The sequence below is a fragment of the Chinchilla lanigera genome, unplaced genomic scaffold (genome assembly GCF_000276665.1).
Source record: "Chinchilla lanigera isolate Chin_1 unplaced genomic scaffold, ChiLan1.0 scaffold00092, whole genome shotgun sequence".
Lineage (NCBI taxonomy): Eukaryota > Metazoa > Chordata > Mammalia > Rodentia > Chinchillidae > Chinchilla > Chinchilla lanigera.
Window position 1 is genome coordinate 8,694,470 of NW_004955493.1, and position 14,098 is coordinate 8,708,567.

Here is a 14,098-nt window from a genome sequence, read left to right on the forward strand (position 1 = left end):
GCAGGCGGAGCGCACAGCGCAGGGCCCGGGCCCGCGGACTCGGTACTCGTTACTCGGGGCCAGTTTCACTGACCCGGGAAGCAGGGGCGTCTCATGATTACAAGCCTCACAGACTGGACACAGGCGCGGCGCTGCGCCGCGCACGGGGCTCGCGCGCCCGGAGGCGAAGGCACTCTGAGGTTACATGATGCGGAACAGGGGACGGGGCTGTACTGCCGCCCTCAGTGTCTGTGCCCGAGGTGGTCGCCGACGGCCCAGGCCTGCACGTCGCCTTTGGCGAACAGCGTGAAGAAAATGGCTCCGAATATGTTAATAGCAGCAGCAATGTAGAAAACAGTTTGCCATTCGCTGATGGTGTCCTACAGAGAAAGAAAGGTGCAAATGCAATCACATTGCTGGCTGCCCGCTTTATTAAAAAAAGGCGGTGTCAACAAGATTGTGTAGCCGGGCGTGGTGGCGCACGCCTGTGATCCCAGCACTCGGGAGGCTGAGGCAGGAGGATCGCTGAGAGTTCGAGACCAGCCTGGGCTAGAAAGTGAGCTCAAGGCCAGCCTGGACTGCACAGCAAGACCCTCTCTCAAAAGAAAGAAAGAAAGAAGGAAAGAAGGAAAGAAGGAAAGGAAAAAAGGAAGAAAGGAAGGAAGGAAGGAAGGAAGGAAGAAAAAGAAAAAAGAAAGAAAGAAAGAAAGAAAGAAAGAAAAGAAAAGAAAAGAAAAGAAAGAAAAGCACGCTGCACCTGAACACAAAGGCTACTGGAGTAACAGGTGCGGCCCTTCAGGAGGTGCGTTCCCGTGAATGCGGAACGTTGGGCCCTGGGGGACTGAGAACTGGTGGTGACCCTGTAACCCCAGCTGAACTGAGCGAGCTGCTGGGCGGGCAGGGCCCACCCGAGGACTGCTGCGGGCACGGAAAGGAGGCCTGGAGGGGAAGCGGCTGTGCTGTCCGATTGCCTGAGAAGCCTGATCTGAACCTGCCCGTTCTCATCACCAGAGGCGCTCAGAGGACGGCTTCGGTTCTTTTCAGGGAGCTCTGGTTCTCTGAGCGTCGCTTCCCGGCTCCAGTGCAGACCCCTCAGCCTGCGAGCACAGACCCTTCATCCGGCTGGCGCAGACTTTCCGGATTCCACCGCTGACCTTGGGGCCTTCCCCGCGCGGACCCGTGGCGCAGACTTGCGTGAGACACTGCGGTGGGCTCCCGGCCTCCAGCTGCATCGTGCAGCACGCTGCTGTGGGGTCCAGGCCCTCGGCTGGACCCTTTGGGTCTCTGGTGCACGGACCGATCTCCCGCACTCTTGCATTTGACTCTTTGGGTGACTGTTACAAAACAGTCCTGTAAGTTACGTGTCCCGTATTATCTTTTCCCTTGCAAAGCCTGACTACAGCAAGCCCTGGGGTGTTCAGGGAGCAGCGTGACACAGCGGACTCTGTCTGCCGGAGGGCTGCGGTGTGCAGTGCATGATCTAGCCGCGTAGAAACATCACAGCCGTCTCAATTTCTGGGCCCCCTTTAGCAATCACTGTTTTAGATTTTATAACTTCAGTTTAATTCAAGTGATAACTTTGCAGCATTAAAACAAAACAAAGCTGGGTGTGGTGGTGCATGCCTGTAATCCCAGCACTCAGGAGGCTGAGGCAGGAGGATCACTGCGAGTTCGAGACCAGCCTGGGCTACAAGTGAGCTCAAGGCCAGCCTGAACTGCACAGAGAGACCCTGTCTCAAAAAAAATGACAACAAAACAAAACCAAAAATCAAGCAGTAGAAATGACAATGGGGAGAAGATATCCACTGGGAGGAGAAAAGCTGCCCAACCAGTGGCCACGCCCATCTGATGTGATTGGATTTTAGTGGAAAAAATTCTCCTGCAGTGCTGGGGATTGAACCCAGGACCTCCACACTGAGCTACATTCTCAGCCCTTTTTAAAATTTTGTGACACTTTCATGGACTCACTCAGGCTGGGCTCCCGTTCTGGCTCCTCCTGCCTCAGCCTCCTGAGTGTTGGGATTATAGGTGTCTGCCAACATGCTCCCCGACCCCTTTTTATTCTTGGTTTTTTTTGAGCTGTGATCTGTTTTGTCTTTTGAGACAGGCTGGTCTTGAACTCACTATGAAGCCCAGGCTGGCCTTGAACTGGAGGTGAGCATCCTGCCTCAGCCTCCTGAGTGCTGTGATGACAGGTGTGCACCACCACGCCCGGCTCCCACAAGGCATCTACTCACGTCTGGGGTCAGAGCCTTGGCGATGACGGGCCCGACCATGCCCGGAATGGTGGCGAATGTGTTGGTGATGCCCAGCAGGATCCCGGCGTACCTGGGGGAGACAGTTCCAAGGGCGCGGTGTCAGCTTCCCCACCACAGCGGGCCTGACACCCAGCCGGTGTTCCTGCGGAACTCCATGTGTCAGTGAAATGACCGACTGGACTAGGATCCCGCACCCAGCGGCCGCAACTTCTGCATTCCCAGCCCCAGTCAGCACTTTGACATTACAGAGAGGCCCACGGCCGCTGACACAGAAGGGCGGATACCGCGCAGCGCTGACATGGCTTTCATACCTGCTCAGCCCGAGCTGAAATAATTCAAGGCGGAAAAAAAATTATTTCCTGGTTACAAAATTAAAGTTATTGAAAATTAAAAGAGGAAAAGCACTAACAAAATAAAACTACCGTAAGTCCCCAATTTACAGTGAGTGCAGTTCTGGAAAAACGTTCGTAAACCAGATTAGTTCCTAAGTTTGACAAAGTGAGGCTGCTGTAGTCCTGTGAAAGTTTACAGCTAAAATGTCTGTAAGTAGGGGACTTTACTGTAAGTATAATTCTTCCATGTAGGGATCATTTTGGTAAACATCTGGATTATTTATAAAATTGAAATTTCAAAGCTGGATGTGGTAATGCACGCCTGTAATCCCAGCACTTGGGAGGCTGAGGCAGGAGGATCGTTTTGAGTTTGAGCCCAGCCTGGACTACGAAGTGAGCTCAAGGCCAGCCTGAACTGCACATCGGGACCGTCTCAAACAGACCAAAAAAAAAAAAAAAAAAACAACAACAAAAAAACAACTGAGACAAGGTCTTGCTACATTTCCCAGGGTGGGCTTGAGCATTTGCTTCTCCTGCCTCAGCCTCAGAGACAGCTGGGGTTACAGGTGTGCACCCCATGTGCACTCTACCCCGACTTCTGAAGGTTCACACTCCTTCCTGCTAACCGTGGGCAGTCTGCATGGCGAGACCCTGTCTCAAAAAAGACAAAAAAATAAAACCAACCATATTAAAAAAACCACAAAACCCTACGCACACGCTACAATAACAAAACCACAAGGCACAGGTCTTTTGGCATCTCCACTGGGGAGTGGAGCTTAAATTCAGTCAACTTGGCAGGCTCTGCCCTCCTCTCTCTCCAAGCCATTAACACCTCGGCGGCGGGAGGAGCCAGCGCCGCACTGCCAGCTCTTCTCAAGGACAGGTACTCCGTGCTGGCGTGCGCTGTGAAATCCTGCACGTCAGCACCACAGCTCACTCACGTATTTATATCACGCTCGGCTGAGGAAGCCCCAGGGCTGCGCACAAGGAAACTTGGCGTGCGGACCCGGCCCGTGCCGGGCGTGCTGGGCTTCAGTGGAGGTGAGCATTGGAAATTTGTCTGATTTCAATCAATCTGGGCAACAAAATTACCCCCAGACAAATCTCTATTTCAACCTATAGAAAAGGACTGGGACATACCCTGGACACAGTGAGATGTTGGTGGGAACGCTGATTGTACACTAGGATAGCCCACATCAAGCACGGTTAGAGGGTGTTTTTTTTTTTTTTTTTGTGGTACTGGGTAGTGAACCCCGGGCCTCTGCACTGAGCTATATCCTCAGCCTTTTTAATGTTTTTATTTTCAGATGGAGTTTCACTAAATTGCTTAGCTGGGCTTGAACTTGTGATTTCTCTGACTCAGCCTCCTAGACTGCTAGGATCACAGGCATGTACCACCATGCCTGGAGGTTGTAAGTATTTGTTATATATTATCTCATTTAAAACTAAAACCATCACCATGAAGTAGGGATTATTATCTTCACTTATAGATGAAGAGAGGCTTATAAGTCCTACCCAACTGGTTTGATTCCAAGTCAGTACCTGATATTGTTATATTCTATAGCCTAATACTAACTTGAGGAGTTCTTTATTATTTCAGTGAAGTTTGTATCTAATCTTTCAGATTATCACTCAATTTAACTAAGTTACCTTGAAGTTCAATTGCTTAAAAAAGAAATTAAATTGCTTTTAGTTGCTCCATACTCATTTTAAAACAACTTCAATAGATTTACTTTAATCTTATTTTTTGACACAGGGTATCACTATGTAGTTGAGGCTGGCCTTGACCTCCCTATGTAGTCCAGACTGGTCTTGAACTTGTGGCAATCCTCCCACCTCAGCCTCCCAACTGATATATCTTATTTTTTGAGACGGGGTCTCACTATGTAGCCCAGGCTGACCTTGAATTTGAGATCCTCCTACCGCAGCCTCTTGAGCAGTTGGGATTATAGATATGCATCGCCCCACTGCCCCCTGCCCCCCGTACCGGCAATCCAACTCATGACCTTGCGCTTGCCAGGCAGGCACTATGCCGCCGAGCTAAATCCCCGGCCCCTAGGTGTGCATCTTAATGAGCAAAGTCTCCTTGCGATGGACCATTTCCTTTCTGCGCCATGTCTCCTTCAGCTGCTGTGTGGAAGTTTAGAGCAGCTCAGTCTCGAGCTGCTTCCACCCAACTGTGGTAGGCAGGAAAGCGAAGAGGTTCACTTAGAAATGGCATCAAGATGAGACGGTGGCCGGGCGTGGTGGCGCACCCCTGTAATCCCAGCACTTGGGAGGCTGAGGCAGGAGGATGGTTGGGAGTTCGAGACCAGCCTGGGCTACAAAGTGAGCTCAAGGCCTGAATTGCATAGCGAGACCCTGTCTCAAAAAAGAAAAGAAAAAAAAAAGAGATGGTGCAAGACTACACAGGATCAGAGGGAAGCACATGGAAGAAAGCCAGCAGTGACGGTCTGGCAGCGCAATCTAGACCCAAGGTACAGCGCAGCGAGGACACTGCCTGAGGGGCGGAAGGTGCGGTGCAGCTGGGAAGGAGGCCCTGAAAGGCCTCAGCCTCAGCCAGGGCCGGGCACAGGGAGACTCTCGTGTGTGGAACCTTCCTGGACTTCTTGTTTACTTTCTTCTTTTGAGACAGGGTCTCACTATGTAGCCCAGGCTGGTCTCAAACTCCCAACGATCCTCCTGCCTCAGCCTCCCGAGTGCTGGGATTGCAGGTGTGCTCCACCATGCCTGGCTCGTAGCCTTAAAATAGTGTGAGAACACCCAGGCCGTCGGGGCCCTGTAGGGAAGGTAAGAAGATGCCCAGGGATCTGCGCTCAGCCGGGGCTGTGCAGCCATGTCTCACACACGTGACAGAATGACCGGCCCAGCCATGGGTCTGCTCTTCCGCATTCACCCATCCACCTCGGTGCCTCGCTTGGGTCAAACACCAGGGTGGGCCTGAGGACGGCCTCCGGCCTCCAGAGCCCCTACTCTGGCTGGGTGAAGAGACGACGTATGATGTACTGCAATGTTCTTATGAGAACACTGGACAAAGGTGATGGTAGTTATAAGTTTAAATTTGCTGGGCATGGTGATGTATGCCTACAATCCTAGCTACTCAGGAGGCTGAGGCAGGAGAACTGCAAATTCGAGGCCAGCTCAGGCAATTTAGCGAGGCCATGTCTCAAAATGAAAAATACAATCCCCCTCCAAAAGACCAAAACCACAACCTCTCCCCGCAAAAAAAACAAAAACGGCTGGGATGCGCTTTAATGAAAAGGCCCTAGCTGGGCGTGGTGACGCACACCTGTAATCTCAGCACTCAGGAGGCTGAAGCAGGAGGATCCTTGCGAGTTTGAGACCAGCCTGGGCTACAAAGTGAGCTCAAGGCCAGCCTGAACTGCACAGCAAGACCCTGTTTCAAAAAGACAAAAAATAAATAAACAGAGAAGGCCTGGTTTCAATCGCTAGGACCAGAACAAACGAAAACCTTCAAGAGTGAATCACTGTGAACTGAAAGCTTATGAGGAATCTGAAGTCCGTTTCGCAGAAAGCAAGTGAGAGCTGCCCGGGCCAGGGAGGAGGTGAGCGGGCGCCGGCGCTGAGATCCAGGGTGTCGGCTGTGGAAGGTGCGAGCCGCAGGGCCGCCGCACGACCGAGGGAGCGCTCTCCGCGCCGCAGAGCGCACGCCGAGCAGGGCGGGGACCGGGACTGCGCGCTCCACGCGTGTCACCACGACGGCAAGGAGGGAAGCGGCCGGCCGCGGCAGACCTTCCGAGTGTACTCACGAAGGGGCGATGTCCAGGTGGTTGATGCTAAATCCAGAAGAGCACAGGCCTCCCAGGGCTGTCGAAATGGTCAGGAACGCGACGGCCAAAGAATAGTTGCAGCCTATGAATCCGGCGGCCACGAGGAACACCGCGGGCCCAATCATTCCTGGAGGGCAGAGTTGGGAAGGGAGAGCAGCTCCTGCACTCACGTTTGCCCTAGTTTAAGGCGGCACGGAGCTGAAATTTGACGCTGACGCCACCTGCTGTACGAACACGGAACTGACTTCGTTTCACAAAAAACTAGAGTTTAGAAAACATATGGGCTACTGCAATGAATGTAACAGTAAAAGGAAAAGTCATTCCGCAATGTCACTAAGTCTATATGCGACCCGGACTCCGCGGAAGGTTTGCAGTGTTTGAGAGAATATCAAGAGAATGACTGAGTCTGGCTGGTGGCCCACCCCTGTAATCCCAGGACTCAGGAGGCTGAGGCAGGAGGATTACTGAGTTTGAGGCGAACCTAGGCTACATAGTGAGTTCAAAGCCAGCCTGAGGGCCAGGGATGTAGCTCAGTGGCAGAAGCGCCTGCCTAGCAAGCGCAAGGTTCTGAGTTCGATTCCCAGTACCAAAAAAGAAGAAAAAAGCAAAGCAAAAAACAAAGCCAGCCTGAACTACACAGAGAAACTCTGTCTCAAAAACAAAAAACAAACAAAACAAAACCCCAAAACCCCCCAAAATGCTCCATCACGGCTCTAGGGGTTGATAACTACGCATAGGCCACTGCCTGCAGTTAAGGTCAAATGTAAGACATAGAATCAGCCTTTCCAATGCTGGGCGTGGTGGCGCACGCCTGTAATCCCAGCACTCAGGAGGCTGAGGCAGGAGGATCTTTGTGAGTTTGAGACCAGCCTGGGCTACAAAGTGAGCTCAAGGCCAGCCTGAATGCATAGCGAGACCCTGTCTCAAAAAGAAAAAAAAGAGAAAAAAAAATCAGCCTTTCCATATGGACAGCAGTGTGCCCAGTAACTTCAGGGTAATGAAAATGTATCTGCAGACACTGCAACTGAGGCACTTATGGTAACTTTTTTTGGTGTGTTTTTAAGACAGGGTCTTGCTATGCAGTTCAGGCTGAACTTGAGCTCACTTTGTAGCCCAGGCTGGTCTTGAACTCACAATCCTCCTGGCTCAGCCTCCCGAGTGCTGGGATTACAGGCGAGCGCCACCGCGCCCAGCGGATAACGTTTCAACAGCCCTGTGTAGCTAGCACTAACTACCATGCTGTACTAAGCAGGGGTACAGAATCCAAGCCACTTGGAATCCAAGGGAATTTCTCTTACTTGTAGATGTGAAGCTAAGTAACCAAGCCCCAGGACAGGACAGCGTCTTCCAGCAGCAGGTGCTCAGTAGGTGTTTGCAGAACTAACCTGGTCCAAGTCCTTCCACAGCGTAACCCCCTATGTGGGGCCACCAATACTTCCAAAGTCTCTAATTACTGAGACCTTTAGAAAGTTGAATAAACTGTCTTGGTTTTAAATTTTAGCTTTCTGGTCAGGCGTGGTGGTGTACACCTGTCATCCCAGCACTCAGGAGGCTGAGACGGGAGGATCTGAGGAAGGAGGATCGTTGTGAGTTCGAGACCAGCCTGGGCTACAAAGTGAGCTCAAGGCCAGCCTGAACTGCATAGTGAGACCCTCAAAAAGACAAAAAAATTTTTTTAGCTTGCTGAAAGCAGGATGTGAAACACATGATTACTTAAGGTTCCTTTGAGATCTCTGATTTATAGCTCATTATTTGTTACAGTGATGTTAGTAAACAGTTTTTTTTTAAATAGTAAGCAGTTTTGAAGTTCAAAGTGATTCTCTTAGCCAGGTGTGGTGGCACAAACCTGTAATCGCAGGAGGCTGAAAACCAAAACCAGAACCACCTCCAGCCACAAAACAGAAACAAAACTACAACAAAAAAGCCAACCAAAGGTGGTGGCGTGGAGTCCACTGCAAATGTCTAGCTAAAAACAAAGTGATGTATAAAATTCCAGGGTTAGGGTAAGCCACTTTTTGTAGTTACAGGCTATGGCGGAAATAATATATAATTTTTTTGGGTGACACTGAGCATTGAACCCACAGCCTCTATATCCTCAGCACTTTTTAAAATTGAGATTTTGAGACACTGTCTTACTAACTTGGTAAGTTAACCAGGATAGGCTTCAACTTGTGATTTTCCTGCCTCAGCCTCCTAGAGTACTGGGAGTACAAGGACTATCCCACTATGACCAGCTAGAATATTATAAACCTTAATTCTCAAAACACATGGCTCAAAAAGAACTACCACGTACAGAAATGTACAAAATGACTAATGCCATTCTTTTTTGGTCCTTTTTTTTTTTTTTTTTCTGTCTTTTTGAGACAGGGTCTCCATATATAGTTCAGGCGGGCCTTGAGCTCACTTTGTAGCCCAGGCTGGTCTTGAACTTGCAACGATCCTCCTGCTTCAGCCTGCCGAGTGCTGGGATTACAGGCCTGTGCCACCATGCCGGGCTATGCCATTTTAATTTTTCCGTTAGGATACTGCAGTAGAACAAGAACTATCTATCTGGCCTGTGCCCAATTCTACACTGTCCCTCAAATCCCTGGAATTTCTGGCATGGTAGGATCATTTTGTTTTGCTTAGCGAAGACTGGTGACAGTAGGAGGGCCTCGGAGGGAGGGTGGTCCTCAGAGAGACCACGACAGGACCAGGGCCCTCCCGCCATCCCTCGAAAGGAACCAGTAGATGAGCAGCGCTGGCTTGAGCTCCGGGAGCCACTCCAGCCACTGCGGGTCACGGACCGGGAGGTGCAGCTGTTCAGGAGGACAGGTCACTCCTTGCACTTGCAGCTGGCGGCTGCGGCTGGGGCAGAGGGGCTGGCACTGTGCCCGGCTCCAGGAGGGTGTGGGAAGTCACGCACACGCTGGTGGCAGGGCAAGGCTTTTGGGTTACACCTCAAGTGGACTGTAGGTAAGAGGGGAACGCAATCCCGAGCTCCAGTAACCACAAACCCACACAAAACCTGATCAACTTCACTTACCAACAAGTGTAAAAGTTCTGCGAACACAGAGAGTTGAAAAATTCCCCTTTGTCCTTAAGCTGTCAGCGGCCTGACCAGACAGGATCATGAAGAACCAACTGCCAAAATAAGGCAGCGCGGACAAAAATCCATTCTGGAAGGAAAACGAAGATCCAGGAGTAAGCACGACGTCGGGGGAAACAAACACGAGCCCACCTAGCGCCACCTCGAACCACACCACTTGAAACAAAAGAAATGCACAGCAAGATTCTGCTAAGCTTCCTATAACTATGTAAATTAATCCGCCTTTGGAAGGATTGTGGGGTTCAGCCTGTCTCCGCCTGCTCCAGGCAATCCTGGCTGTTTTTTTTTTGTCTTTTTGAGACAGGGTCTCGCTATGCAGTTCAGGCTGGCCTTGAGCTGACTTTGTAGCCCAGGCTGGTCTCGAACTCGCAACGATCCTCCTGCCTCAGCCTCCCAAGTGCTGGGATTACAGGCGTGAGCCACCATGCCCAGCGTTTATTTTTTATTTTGAGACAGGGTCTCACCAAGTCCATTCAATTGCCCAGGCTGGGTCTGAACATGTGATTCTCCTGCCTCAGGCTCCCAGAGTGCTGGGATTAAAGGTGTGTATCACCACGCCCAATTACATCTACTATTTGTGGAAGACTCCACAAACTAACTATAACAAGTCAGACAAGGCCAGGCATGATGGTGCGAGCCTGTAATTCTAGCACTTGAGAGGCCGAGGTAGGAGGATCACCATGAGTTCAAGGTCACTCTGGACAGCACAGAGAGTTCAAGGCCAGCCTGAACTACAAAGCAAGACCAAAAAACAAAAAAATCACCCCCAGTCAGATAGGTAAATTTTCTGAGTTTTGCCTGTTCCCTCAAGGAGCAACACTGACAATCCTGAGGCCGGGTATGATCACACACACCTGTAATCCCAGCACTCGGAAGGCTGAGGCAGGAGGATCATTCCAAGTTCAAGACCAACCTGGACTACAAACTGAGCTTAAGGCCAGCCTGAACTGTACAGCCAGACCCTGTCTCAAAAAGACAAAAAAAAAAGTTCAAGTACAGCCTGGCCAAATTACTGACACTCTGTTTCAAAATAGAAAATAAAAAATAAAAAGGGCTGAGGGTGTAGCTCAGTGGTAGAGCACTTGCCTAGCATATACAAGGCCCTGGGTTCAATCCTCTGTACCACAAGAACAGACAAAGAAAACAACAACAAAGAAACCTGATTCAAAAATATTAATATTACAAGCAGGGTACTATATTATCACCTCTTTTTTTTTTTCACCTCAACTCTTTTAAGTTGTTAAAAATTAGAGACACAGAATTGGTGGGTTGCCGGGTGTGGTGGTGCACGCCTGCAATCCCAGCACTCAGGAGGCTGAGGCAGGAGAATTATTGCAAGTTTGAGACCAGCCTGGGCTACAAAGTGAGCTCAAGGCCAGCCTGAACTGCATAGCAAGACCCTGTCTCAAAAAGACCAAAAAAAAAAAAAAAAAAAAAGAATTGGTGGGTTATTTATTTATTTATTTTTTTGGTACCAGAAACCAAACTCAGGACCTTGGGCTTGTCAGGTAGGCACTTGTGCCACTGAGCTATATCTCTGGCCCGAGACACAGAATTGGAAAGAAAAAAACAACTAGGAAAAAAGTGAGGATAATCTAATGAAACTAAATTTATATGAGAAAATAAAGTTGTAATAAGACAAAGAGCTTTAAACATTTTATTTATTTATTTTTCTTTCAGTACCAGGAATCGAACTCACAACATTGGGCTTGCCAGGCAGGCCCTGTGCCACTGAGCTAAATCCCCAGTCCCTAAACATTTTAAATAAGACAGTAATTTTACTATGCTTCCTCAACAAAGCAAGGTTGCTTGCTTCTCAAAGCAAGTTTTATTTTGAACAATGGCCAGTTTGTAAAAATATTGATTTTAAAAACAAAGGAAAACATTAAGCCAGGCCTGATGGCGCACACCTCTCATCCTGCACTCTGGGAGGCTGAGGCAGGAGGACTGCAAGCCTGAGCCTAGCCTGGGCATCTTGGTGAAACCTTGTCTCAAAAAATAAGGCTGGGGATGTAGCTTGTGGTAAAGGCCCTGGGTTCAATCCCCAGTAATGGGAACATAGACAGGAAACAGGCTTCCATAGACTATGTATTTCTGACTTCACACTCCACATGCGTCAATGCTGGGGATGAACCCGAGCTGCATGCATGCTAGGCAAACGCTCCTCACTGTGCTACATGCCCTGCCAGGATCTGCTTTTGATTCTCTTGGCTACAGATCCTAGCCCGTGTGAAGTGGCATCTCTTCATGGACTTCATCTGTGTTTCCCTAATGACTAATCAGGCTCAGCATGTTTACATGTGCTCATCTGCCACCTGTGTATCTTGGCAGCAATGCTGTTTGAGTCTTTTTGACCATTTAGAAAACTGGGTTATGTCGGGCATGGTGGCGAACGCCTGTAACCCCAGCACACAGGAGGCTGAGGCAGGAGGATCGTTGCAAGTCCGAGACCAGCCTGGGCTACAAAGTGAGCTCAAGGCCAGTTTGAACTATATATGGAGACCCTGTCTCAAAAAGACAAAAACAAACAAAACAAAAAAAACTGGGTTGTCTTTTTAAGCTGGGTGTGGGGGCACACACCACTTAGGATGCTGAGGCAGGAGGATCGCCACAAATTTGAGGCCAGCATGGGTTACATAATGAGATCCTGTCTCAAAACAAAATAAAACAAAACCCCCAAAACCTGGGTTGTCCTTTTTATTACCAAGCTGGGAGAATTCTTAACATATTCTGGATATTTGACCTTTATCAAATATGACTTAAAAATGTTCTCCCAGCCGGGCGTGGTGGCGCACGTGTGTAATCCCAGCACTCAGGAGGCTGAGGCAGGAGGATTGTTCCAAGTTCGAGACCAGCCTGGGCTACACAGTGAGCTCAAGGCCAGCCTGGACTGCATAGCGAGACCCTGTCTCAAAAAAGGCAAAAAAAAAAAAAGCTTTCTCTCATTCAGTGGGCTGCCTTTTCATGTTCTCCACAGTGTCTTTTGATGCGCGAGAGTTTGTAAGTCAGGGTCTCCCTGTAGCCCGGGCTGGCCTTGCACTTGCCGCGATCCTCCTGCCTCAGTCTCGAGTGTTGGGATTACAGGCGTGCGCCACCACACCGGGCAAGACTTGATTTTGCGGTTCAGTGTGTCTGTTTTTCTCTTCGGCCCCTTGTGCACTCGGGGTCGCGAAGGTAACAGCCGGGAACGGTCAGACAGGGCCCCTTGGGGTGAGAGCCGCCGCAGGGCAGGGCGTGGCGCTCAGAGGAAGAGCAGGGGCAGACCCGGGCTGCCGCGCCTGCGCCTGCGCCTGCACCGCACCGCACCGCACGCTGAGCGGAGGAGGGACGGGAGTGGGAAGAGCAGAGAAGCGGTCTGCGCAGGCAAGGGTAAAGGGAGTTTCCCACAGATGACACACTCCGCACTCAATGCATTTTTTTTTTTTTTTTGGTACTGGGAATCGAACTTGGGACCTCGCGCTTGCCAGCAGGCGCTTGTGCCGCTGAGCTGTGCCCCGGCCCCGACCAGCCCGCGTTGGCTCAGCACCACGCTCTCCACGGCAGCGCAGGCGTACTTTTCTTACCTCTTGAACGTCGAACCTCAGGATCTCCTTCATGTAAGTAGGCAGCAGAGTCAACAAAGTGTAAAACGTCCAGTTGTAGGAAAAGTGCGCCACCACGATAGCCCAGAGCGGCAGCGACTTTAAGATGGGAATCCACGGCACCGACTTCTGCGAGGAGAGCTGAGGACACAGCGGGCTCGGCGTGAGCCGCGGCCGCCACGGCCCCTGTGCCCGCCCGGCCGTGCCGCTATCTAGGACGCATGCGCCACAGCAGCGCGCTTAGCAAATCCGAGCAGGAAAACCTCCTCTGCGATCTTATGCAGCGAAACACGGGACCAACCGAGTTCAGACTGCTGGCCCTTAAGGGTCCCGGTTTAGAATTTTTTTTTTCTTTTGTCTTTTTGAGATAGGGTCTCGATATGCAGCTCAGGCTGGCCTTGAGCTCACTTTGTAGCCCAGGCTGGTCTCGAACTCACAACGATCCTCCTGCCTCAGCCTCCCGAGTGCTGGGATTATAGGCGTGTGCCACCACGACCCGCTTCTGGCCAGATTTTTACATTTCCTATAAACTGCGGCTTTGTGGTTCTTTTCTCAAAAGTGGGAGGGATCTATGTTTCTACCTCTGGATGCATTCTTGTTTTAGCAAGAGGAGGAACCAGTATTACCCTTCTTGTGGCCTTCCCAGGGGAGTTCTTCTTTGTATGCTGGTACTGAGAATTGAACCCAGGGCCTTGTATGCCCCAGCCCTTTTTAATTTTTTTTATTTTGAGACATTGTCTTCCTAAGTCACATAGTTGTCCAGGCTGCGTTCCAAAATGCCATCCTCCTGCCTCAGCCTCCCCAACGCTGGGATTACAGGTGTCTGCCCCCGTACTGGCTTCTAGGGGCTTTTTGTACCTGACCTCTTTGCAGACACATTTTTGCTTCCCAGTATGTAACAAAGATGCAAGAGATACAAGAAAAGAACTTGTAATCCCAGCGCTTGGGAGTCTGAGGCAGGAAGATCGTTTTTTTGTTTTGTTTTGTTTTGGTACCAGGAATTGAACTTGGAACCTTGCGCTTGTCAGGCAGGTGCTTGTGCCTCTGAGCTATATCCCCAACAGGAGGA

At 50.3% G+C, this 14,098-nt stretch overlaps 1 protein-coding gene across 1 annotated transcript in view; it reads right to left on the reverse strand.

Moving 5' to 3' along the window:
* Slc17a5 (solute carrier family 17 (acidic sugar transporter), member 5) overlaps positions 1-14,098 on the reverse strand; it is a gene marked incomplete at its 5' end in the record, with an annotated part of 25,318 nt that overhangs the window by 537 nt on the left and 10,683 nt on the right. Inside the window, 5 exon segments of the mRNA XM_013504876.1 lie at positions 1-359; positions 2,217-2,307; positions 6,340-6,487; positions 9,386-9,518; positions 13,012-13,170. Coding sequence (XP_013360330.1) covers positions 222-359; positions 2,217-2,307; positions 6,340-6,487; positions 9,386-9,518; positions 13,012-13,170 — 669 coding nt within the window.